We start from the raw sequence: 11513 nt of genomic DNA, 5'->3' as shown, positions 1-11513 counted from the left end.
CTTATCCCTACCTTTCATTGACCACTAGTATTTCAATCTACCCAATTTATTTTTATCCTTATCCCCCCTATTATTTATTTATTTTTTATCCATACTTTTTACTCATCTGTCCATAACCTGGATAAAAGGAGCATTAGACACAAAGTTTTCACAAGTACACCTAAAAGTTATATCTTTATACAATAAAGTTTTATCTTTATACTGGAACACAGTTTCAACAGTTTCAGTTACTTCCCTCCAGGAAGTGCAATACACCATAAACCAAAAAGGAATATCTATATAATGCATTAGAATAATCTCAGGATAACCTTTCAAGTATGTTTGGAATCTGTCAGTCCCTGAAATTTTATTTCGTCTCATTTTTCTCTTCTCCATCTTGGTCAAGAAGGCTTTCTCAATCCCATGATGCTAGGCCCCAGCAAGTCTTGAAAGTTCTGCCCCATGTTGTCAGGAAGATTTACACTCCTGGGAGTCATAGTCCACATAAGGAGGAGGGCAGTGAGCTCACTTGCCAACTTGTCTTAGAGAGAGCCCATAGCTGAGCAGCAAAAGAGGTTCTCTGTCTGTGACTCAGGCATAATTTTAAGTAAGCTCAGCCTATCATTTTCAGGAGTAAGTTTCATAGGGGAGAACCTCAAGATTGAGGGCTCAGGGTACTGATCTGGTTGTCTTCACTGCTTCTGGTAATATCAGGAATTCTCCAAATGGGGAAGTTGAATAGTTTCTCCTTTCTCTCCAGTTCCCCAAGAGGGCTTTGCAAATACTCTGTATTCACTGCCCAAATTGATCTGTGATATATCATATTGATGTGGACAAACCAACAAGATCTCACGCCCTTTTCAAGATTCCACATATTTATGGGGTTCAGCTAAACTGAAGATACAAGTTAAATTAGGTAGTTCACTACCCAAAATATAAATTTTGCACCAAAACACATCTTTCCTTTGGTCTCACACCGAAGTTGTAGTTTTAAAATATGGACAATATCATGCTTTACCCTATATTCTGCTGTACCCTAGTCTTATCCAGATCAGCTTCATTCATATCTCTAGTTGAAGTCTGAACCCTTTTTCCACTTTTTAATTAGTTCCTGTATGGGGTAGTGCTGACTTGCATAGCTTCAGAGCTCTAACTCTGAGTTTCCAGTCTCAAATAAATACCTGTCTTGGAATGACCAAGTTATATACAAAAAACTCAGTATCTCAGAATTTATAAATAACAGTTACAACTCCTGAATATATGTGACTGCTGTAAGTGTTTACAATCTGGGACCCTTTCCAGTAGACCCCATCCTGATAACCCAGGCTCTCAACTTCAGTTCACTGAGTTTTTATATTATAATTAGTCCATATGAGTTAGGTATGAGAACAGTTGTCTTTTTGTTACTGACATTTCATTCAGTATACGGTCCTTAAATTTCATTCACATAGTGGCATGCCTCACAACTTCATTCCTTTTTGAGGCTTCTCAGTGGCTCATTGCATGTATGTACCACAGTTCCCCCTTTCATTCCTCAGTCATTTTACCCTTAGACCACCTCCATCCATTGTGAATCACCAACATTGCCACCATAAATAGCAGTGTTGCAAATGTCCATTTATTTCCACACACTCAGTTCCTCCAAGTATATACTGAGCAAAGGTGTTGGAGGATTATAGTAGCCCACCCCTAGCCTCCTGTGGAGCCACCACACTGCCCTCCAAGGGGCTGTACCTTTCAGTTTCCCTACTGACAGTGAATAGTACATCTCTTTCTCCACATTTACTCTAGCACTTGTTACTCTCTGTTCATTTTAACAATTTTATTCATACATCAGACAATCCAACCTAAGGGCATAGACATGTCTTTGCCACCATAATCTATTTGGAGATATTTTCTTTTCTTCCATAAAGCATCCCTCCCCCTCCCCCATGCCTCCTGTCTATTGACGTTTAGTTTTGGTAAAATGCCTTTGTTACATTCAGTGCAATAATATTGCAATGTTACTGTTGAGTATAGCTCCTACCTTGTATTGATTGTATTTTTTCCCATATACCATCCATTTTCAACACTTTGCAATTAATGACATTCATTTGTTCTCCCTCATGTAAAAACATTTTTTATTTGTACATTTAATCACCATCCTGGTCTACTTTAGGCATTCCTAAGTTATACTGTCTCAATCTTTATCTTCTGTCTTTACTTTTGGTTTTATACATGCTCCAGCCCTTCTCCATCAATCATAGTCCCATTCAGCTTCATTCAGTGCACTGATATTATTGTGCTATAATCAGGTAGTTTTGCGCTATCCATTTTTGAATTTTTGCAATCAATTTTGTTGCACAATCTGTATTCTCTCAGTACCAAATGTCCAATCTCTACCCTATTTCCTTCTCCTAATAACCTGTGTTCCTAACTTAAACTCTCAAAGTTCACTCATTAATGTTAGTTCATATTAGTAAGACCATGACTTGATGGTGCTTGGGGAACAAAACAATTTCTCGGCAATCATATATAATACTACCATAAAAATTGGTGTGCAAATGTTTGTTTTTGTCCTTGCCTTCAGTTCCTCTGACTATATGCCTAGTAATGGGATTACTGGATCATATAGCAATTTTTGAGGAACTGCCAAACTGCCTTCCAGAATGGTTGTACCATTTTATGTTGGAGAAGCCATAAAATATCACTAACATGGCTGCCATGGCTGATGCAAGGCAACATAAAATGACTGACCTGAAATCTGCCCTCCGCCCTAGCAACAACGGTGACCAATCCCAGAAATCTGCCCTCCAGCCTAGCAACAACAGTGACCAATCCCAGCCTGACACGTGTTCCTGCATGCCTCCCAGCCTATACAATCCTGTGCACCTCCTGAATAAAACAGACGCCTTCCATTTTCCCCCGAGGGTTGTCTCCTGAGCCATGTGCTGTGTGCTCTGTGTCTGTGTGACTGACTCAGTATGGCAACTTACCCCCAGCCATCAGCTAACCAGCCATCAGCCACCCCACAAGTGGTGCCCAACGTGGGGCCACCCCCCTCTTCAGCAGTTCTCTGTGAGAGCCACCCCTTCAGTGGTTCTCCGTGATAGCCGCCCCCTCGGTGATTCTCCATGATAGTCACCCCCTTTGGTGGTTCTCAGTGACAGCCACCCCCGTCTCAGTAAGTGGCCCCCTCAGTGGTTTCTCTGTGCATACCGCCCCCTCTAAATTCTCCCTATCATGGTCAATACTCCCTCCTCTGATTTTGTGCCTCAAGCTTGAGCCATCCATGCCTTATAGGCCACAAGGTGGGTTAAAATCTCCATTAAAATCTCCGAAAAAAATGTGCGCGAGTACTGGGAAGTCCTTACGCGATCTAACTGCTGGATCGAAAAGGCCTTGATATGGGACCCGAATACTTGGTCCAAACTCCTTCAGTGTGTTCGCTCCGTTGAGGAACACGAGGGAAAAACTTTTCCTCTAGGTCTCGTTCCCACCCTCCTAGCAATATAGGCATGCCTCACGGGAGCCCCTTTTGAGGTGCTTTCGCTTTCGCCTGCCATGTCAGCTTCATCCTCCCCACCCCCACTTCCGTGCTCGAACTTCCGCCGGCTTCCGAACCCGAACCTCCCTTTTCCTAACCCAAGTGTTCCCCACCTCCATACAAACCGTTCCCCTCCTCCATGGTAGCGTCGCTATATCCTTCATTACCCTCACCCCCTGCAGCCGCCGCCGCCATGGCTGCCCCTCCCCCAACTCTTCTTAAGCCCTCTAGGCCACCGCGACTTGCTCCCTCTCCTTCAATCTCACTGCCCCCTGCTTCCGTTCCTCCCCCTCTACCTCCTCCTCCTCCTAACCTATTCCTTGCAGTAACCCTGGTATGTCCCGCTAAAGCGTTTGTTTAAGGTTTATTGCAGAAGTGGCTAAAAGAAGATCAAGCCCTGGAGAAGTTTATCGCGAGCTACCACCAACAACCCCCTGTGCACCCTTCCCCCCTTCTCTCCCACCAGCTGCTGTGTACCCCTGAGTCCCAAGGGAGTCCTTGGGCTCCTTGAGACCCCCATCCCCTTCCCAAATACCAGTGGTTTCTGGCCTACCCCCCTCCCACATGCACTCCCATTGTCTGGGCTTTTACTTTGTCATAAAGTTGCATCGCCTGCATCTCCACAGTCTCCATTATAGCCAGCCTAAGCTGCGCATCTCAGTCCTCCTATATGATGAACAGATCAGCAGGCAGCCAGTGACGGGTAAGACCTCCTGGGGAGGCAACCTAAGACAGGCACAGTTATCCGGAAAGCTAAAAAACAAAAAAGGAGGAATTGTTGAAGAAGCCATAAAAATATCACTAACATGACTACCATGGCTGATGCAAGGCAACACAAAATGGCTGACCTGAAATTTGCCCTCCGCCCTAGCAACAATGGTGACCAATCCCAGCCTGACATGTGTCCCTGCATGCTTCCCAGCCTATATAAGACTGTGCACTTCCTGAATAAAGCAGATGCCTTCCACTCACCCATGAAGGTTGTCTCCTGAGTCTTGTGCTGTGTGCTCTGTGTCTGTGTGACTGACTCAGTACAGCCACTTACCCCCAGCCATCAGCTAACAAGCCATCAGCTACCCCATAATTTTACATTCCCACCAGTAATGGATGTGTGCCTCTTTCTCCATATCCTCTCCAGTGCTTGTTTTTTTCTGTTTTTCTGACAATGGCCATTCTAGTAGGTGTTGGATTATATCTCATTGTGGTTTTGATTTGCATTTTCTTAATAGCCAGTGAAGTTATGCTTCTTTTCATTTGCCTTTTATCCATTTGGAGTTCGTATTCTGAGAAGTGGCTGTTCATGTCTTTTGCCCATTTTTTAAATGGGGTTTTTGTCTTTTTGTTGTTAAGTTGAAGAATCTCTTTATAAATTCTGGATTCTAAATCCTCATCTGATATGTGGTTTTCAAATATTAGTTCCTATTGCATAGGTTGCCTTTTTACTTTACTAACAAAGTTCTTTGCTGCATGAAAGTGTTTAATTTTGAGGAGTTCTCATTTATCTATTTCTATTTTTCACTGCTCATTGTTTTGGGTTTAGGAAACTGACTCTTATTACAAGGTTTATAAGATCTTTCCCTACAGTTTCATCTAAAAGATTTATGGTCTTAGATCTAATGCTCAGGTATTTGATTCATTTTGAGTCAATTTTTGTATAGGGTATGAGATATGGATCCTCTTTCATTCTTTTGCATATTGATATCCAGTTCCCCAAGCACCATTTTTTATATTGTTAGTAAAAAACCATGCCTGTACCTGCTTTTGATGTGCTTCTGTACGGTTTTTTATTTGACATTATATTTGTATTGTTACTGAATTAGTTTATGGCTTTTGTGATATTGTGATGAAATGAATGTCTTTTGCATTTGGAAAGAACCCTAAAAATGTATTTTTAGGGTCCAGAGCATGAAACGTTCTGGTCTAAAACTGTTTCATACCACGGAAGAGCCATGTTCTTCTAATCCAATCTTGTGAAGACAGACTTAGGGGTGAGACCTTTGATTAGATTGTTTCCATGGAGATGTGACCCACCCAACTGTGGGTTGGACCTTTTGGTTAGATGGAGATGTGACCGTCCCCATTCCAAGAGGGTCTAACTAGTTTACTGGAGTCCTTAAAAGAGCTGACACAGAGAGCAGAGGGTTCAGATGCTTAGAGACAGACAGAAGCTCAGAGAGGGGCCCACTGGAACTAGGGGCTGAAAGCAATAAAATCTGTGAGGAAAGGGCTAGCAGACATCATCATATGCCTTCTTATGTGACAGAGAAACCCTGGAAGTGATTGACCTTTTTTGAATGAAAGTACCCTCTTGTTGATTTGGATATTTTGATGGCCTTAAAACTACAAATTTGTAATTTAATAAATCTCCTTTATAAAATCCATTTCTGGAATATTGCATTCTGGCAATTTTAACAAACTGAAACAAGCAGTTGGAAAAAATTAGGAGAGACTGATGCTTTTTGACTTACAAGGAATCCCTCTGTATAGCAATATGTCAACATCCATGCTATATATAAACAGTGTGTGTGTAAATATATGCATGTGCATATTTACTTTTCACATACAAATGCATATATATTTCTATGATGAGTTAATTATTCCAAGTCAGATTCATTGATTTAAAGCTTAGAAGAGCAATGTTACTTTATAAAATAAATATTCAACTTATATCCACCTAAAATGAATGAATACAATAATCTCTAACAAGCATTTCACAAGTTTTTTATTGTGGTTGACCATATTGGTGCCTCCCCTAGTTGCCTTACATCAGAATCCACTTTTCACAATAGAGGCTACACATGGGAGATATTCGTTTTGCCAGTTTTCCTTGTGATAAGTCTTGACCAGCTGACCTAATTTTCACTGAAAAGAAACATAAGAAGAAGTCATATATTGGCTTCTGTAGAAAATTTACTTTATCATATACAAGGAAAGAAGTGTGAGGGGAAATATAATTCTTTTGTTCTCATTTTTGGGTATTGCCATGTGAAGATATGATTCTTGGAGTTCTGACTGTCATTTTATGACCATAAGGTGACAAGCCTGAGGACTAAAGGCATTGGGTTGTGGACAATGGAATGGAAGAGCTCTATACCTTGATGAGAGCATTGGGTTATTGAACCAATGCCATCACATTTTACCTCTAAATTTATTGTTATGTGAGAAAAATAAGCTCTTATTTAATTCGGCTTTAAATTGAGCACTTGGTAACTTGAAGATAGAAGCTTTATATGTGATATCTAGTGTTAGGGGTAATTTGGGGATATAGACTTTGAAAAATTATATAATTTTGTTAGATAAACATCTTGGGAAATTTCTTTGTTCTTTGGGGTCATAGTTTTGGGGATTTATACTTTTTTACAAAATTCAACTGCCGGAGATAATGAAGAAACTGGAAAGTCTAGAGCTAGAGAGAGACAGAGCTGTGTTTTCAGAGATTATTCTAGCAGCAGTGTGGGTGGCTGAATTAGAGTAAATATGCAGGATTTTCTAGAGTAATAGTTAGAAGCCACTGCAGTTCACTAATATAGGTCAGCTAAATCCTACAAGATTCCTAAATTTGGGTGGAGGCTGTGGGTTTGGATGGAGTTAAATAATATTGTTTAGCACTGTTGAGATTTGTGAAAAATATTCTGAAGGTTTTCAGCCTGAGATCTTACTTTCCAGAAATATCCTTGAGCTGCTACTATATACTTATTTGCAGGATTTAGTACCAGAAGAGTAGAAAAAAAGATAGAAGAATTATTTGTCTTCACAGATCTTATAGATTATAAAAGAGCACAGAAGTTAAAAGATAATGAATAATGTCTCTTGAGTGTTATAATGGAACATCTACTGGATGCTGTGGAACGCAAATCATGACAGGTGATTTTTACTCACTATTTATCATATGCTGGGCATTGTTCTAACACTTGAATTATATTAGCTCAATTACTCATCATAATCACATAATGAAAGAGATACTTTTATTCCCATCTCTATCTTACCAAATTTCTGAGGGAGAGAGAGGTTAAGTAATTTGTTGATGGAGTTAGAGTTAGTAATTGTGGGGGTAAAAGTCAAGGACCTGCCCTCTAATTCCAGAGTCTGGATTCTTAACTATTATGGTGAGAAGAAAACGATGGCTTCACTTACTGAATTTTACATTTAAGAACTCTGCCAGTTTGAGAATCCATGCTTTAATCCTAATTCAATTTTGTGGAGGCAGCCGTTTCTTTTAATCCCTATTCAGTACTATAGGTTTGGAGCTTGATTAGGTTGTCTCCACGAAGAGGTGACTCATCCAATTGTGGGTTTTAACCTTGGATTAGAGGTGGATAGGACTCCACTCATTCCAGGTGGGTCTTGATTAGTTTGCTGGGATCCTTTAAAACAGAAAGTGCTTTGGAGACAGAGAGAAAGCAGCAGAGACACAAGAAGTGCAGAGCCCATACAGCCAGACACCTTTGGCGATGAAGAAGGGAAACACCCCTAGGGGAGCTTCATGTAACAAGAAGCCTGGAGAGAAAGCTAGCAGATGTCACTGTCTTTGCCATGTGCCTTTCCAGTTGAGAGAGAAACCCTGAACCACATAGGTATTCTTGAACCAAGGTATCTTTCCCCGGATGCCTTAGATTGGACATTTCTATAGCCTTGTTTTAATTTGGATATTTTTATGGATTTGGAACTGTAAACTTGCAACTTAATAAATTCCCCCTTTTAAAAGCCATTCCCTTCTGATAGCTAGCAAACTAGAAAGAGGACCATTTAGAATATTCAGCTAGAAATTTCTAATAGATGTTTAGAAATAAAGACAGTAGAAAGAAAGCAAAGCATTAAACTTTATTTGGAGTTATCCCAGAAGAGTCATTTACTGCAATCCTTCAGAAATTTCTGATAAAAAAATATTGAGACCTGTTTACTCAAGCTATGTGGAAATAATCCTCTGGATATGGGATGAACGAATGAAATAAAAGAAGACAATAGAGAGATTTCCCTTCAGAGATGAAAACAGTAAAGATATGGGATTTCCAATTTAGCTTTGAGTTGGAAGATGTACTATCCCTAGTCTGAAGTGAAAACTTGAGGGAAATACTGCATCCCTAAGGAACTAAAGAGATTCATCCTCTAGGGTGTAAGTACAGTCCCGTTATTTTTGTATTACTTACAGAGTCTGTTCCCTGGAGAAGTTTAAAACCAGTTTATAATCAAGTGCACTATATTATTAAACCAACATTAAATCCACATATTTTTCAAATGGATGTTCATTTTTTTCTCTGATGGTTGAGGGGTTCACAGATGAAACCACAATTCGTCTGTAGCTCTGAATGATTTCATTGGAAATTAAGTCAAGTCGGCAACCTCTTAGAATAAAAGGAACCAACATCTCAAAGTTTGAAATTATTCTTTGAGGAACACAGGGTTAAACAAGAGGAACCAGGAAGCTTAGAGGTTTTCTGGTCTAAAGAGGGTGAGTTTCTGAATTCCAATTGTACATTTTTCCTTATTTTGAGATGGAAATCCATACTATGCAGTCCTGACAAACAAGTGAACCAGGTGAAAGAATCTGTTTGAGGGGCAGCAGAGAATATTCAGAGACCTAGGGGTCTAGGGGTTCCCATATCTTAGTCTGTAGTTCCCTCTTCATGGAAGCAATTATCACTACTCTAGAAATGGCTTTTAACCTGTGACTTGGGGCAGCTGCTGGACTTAGACTCTGATCCCTCAGTTTTGATTTTGAAACCATGTTCATGGTTCATGCTTCAGGGTCTAAACTGCATAAGAGGCCAGCTCCAGGTTTCTAGGAACTTTTGCCTAATTTTACTGCTGAAAAGAAGGCTGACCTGAATGAAGACATGATGAGATTAGCAAGAAGAATTATGTCCTGCTTTGTCCTCTATCTTTTCCTTTGTTTTTTCCAGCCTTCAAGTTTTCCTATGGTAGCATTTGTCTTCACACTGTGAGATAAATTGTTAGGTGCCTTTTACTATAATTAGCTTTAAGGACTCTAATAAGGGGAAGCTGTATCAGGTATCAGGAGTAAAGGCAGATTGTATGGGTCCAAGACATTTGCACTGAAGAGCCCACTCAGGTGAGAGAAGATACTGTAGGAAGATCTGTGTTTCCCTCTAATATAAGACTTTTCTCTTGTCCCCATAGGTCTCTCACAGCAGAATGGCTTCAGGAAATGTCTCTTTAGTGACTCAATTTATACTTGTGGGATTAACAGACAACCCAGATCTCCAGCTTCCTCTATTCTTCCTGTTTCTAGCAATATATATTATCACTGTGCAGGGAAATTTGGGCTTGATAACTCTCATTGGACTGAATTCTCACCTTTATACCCCCATGTACTTTTTCCTCTTTAACTTGTCCTTCATAGACCTCTGCTATTCTTCTGTTTTTACACCCAAAATGCTGATTGACTTCTTATCAAAGACAAATATTATCTCCTACCAGGGGTGCATGGCACAGCTCTATTTCTTCTGCTTTTTTTCCATCTCTGAGTGCTATGTGCTGACATCAATGGCCTATGATCGTTATGTGGCCATCTGTAATCCACTCTTGTATAACATTGCCATGTCTCCTAAAGTGTGCTCCAACCTTATTTTTGGTTCATACCTGATGGCATTTTCTGGCGCTATGGCCCATACTGGATGTATGCTGAGACTGACCTTCTGTGATGCCAACACCATCAACCATTATTTCTGTGAGATTCTCCCTCTGTTCCAGCTCTCCTGCACGAGCACCTCTGTCAGTAAGCTGGTGGTTTTCATTGTGGTGGGCATCAATATCATTGTGACAAGTCTCACCATCTTTATCTCCTATGGTTTCATTCTCTGCAGCATCTTCCACATCAGTTCCACTGAAGGCAGATCCAAAGCATTCAGAACCTGCAGTTCCCACTTACTGGCTGTTTCTCTGTTCTTTGGATCAGGTGCATTTGCGTATTTCCAGCCATCTTCTGCTGGGTATAAGAATGAGGAAAAACTCTCTTCTGTCTTTTACACTAATGTGGTTCCCATGATGAACCCCTTAGTCTACAGCTTGAGGAACAAAGATGTAAAACTTGCACTGAGAAAAACTTTGAGTAGAAAAATGCTTCGATCTTAAATAGGATCTCCTGTACAAGTTGGTTCAGGACAAGGAGATTCAGTGTGTTTAATTGCAATATATTTGATGACAGTTTTCTTATCCTGTTTCTTTATTGTATTTGTGAAGAAACTTGAGCTTTCTCTCAATAATTTATTTCCACTTTCATTAGAGTAGATATTCTTTTCCTCATCATTTGCACAATTTCTTCCTCTTTTTACCTCTCTTCCTGCTTGAGAATGAATGAAGGAAGGAATTTATTGTATCTCTATTTTCACTGTCTCTTTAATCTTTATTTTTTCTCTGTTGAAATATTATGAATGGTACTGCAATAATTAATAAAGTAATGCTAGTGTGACATTTTGTCATTGGAGGAGGTGAGGATACTGTTGCATTGTGCTATTTGAAGTATAAATCAAACAATATTCGTCCACTTTTGTCTTTCTATCCTAAACTAAGCTGGACTATGTCTCCTGCCAATGCCAGTGCATTTAAATAGACAGAAGTTTCCATAAAGATTATCAATAATAACTCCCTTTTTCAGACATAATATTGTGCATGTTGCCTCCTTCCTAAGAGTTTTTATAATTTACACCTAAACAGAAGCAAAACAGATGTTCAGGGTGGGCTACAATGACTCAACAGGCAAGAATGCTTGCCTGCCATGTCAGAGGACCCGGGTTCAATTCCCAATGCCTGCCCATGTAAAATAAAAATAAAAACAAACAGACAAACAGATGTTCAATATATTCATTACTGGGATAATAAAGTTAAACCAAGAAATATAGATGCTTTATTAAAGTCACACAGAAACTCAATGAAAAAGTTGAGTAAATTCTAAGTTCCTGAATTCAAAATTATTTTTCTTTCTGGAATATATTGCTTTTATTTTATTTAACTATTCTTATTTCAGTAGACATGACATAGAGAAGACATT

General features: G+C 39.7%; 1 protein-coding gene across 1 annotated transcript; it reads left to right on the top strand.

The window, feature by feature from the left end:
* Nucleotides 1-9649: 9649 nt before the first annotated feature.
* On the top strand, nucleotides 9650-10597 carry LOC143643234 (olfactory receptor 8B3-like). Its single transcript, XM_077111983.1, has one exon. It carries the CDS (start codon nucleotides 9659-9661, stop codon nucleotides 10595-10597), a length of 939 nt encoding a protein of 312 aa, XP_076968098.1. The 5' UTR covers nucleotides 9650-9658.
* Nucleotides 10598-11513: the final 916 nt, after the last annotated feature.

Source organism: Tamandua tetradactyla, chromosome 8, assembly GCF_023851605.1.
Source record: "Tamandua tetradactyla isolate mTamTet1 chromosome 8, mTamTet1.pri, whole genome shotgun sequence".
NCBI lineage: Eukaryota > Metazoa > Chordata > Mammalia > Pilosa > Myrmecophagidae > Tamandua > Tamandua tetradactyla.
Note: the sequence above shows the minus strand (reverse complement) of the source record. Positions and strands in the feature narration are given on the sequence as shown.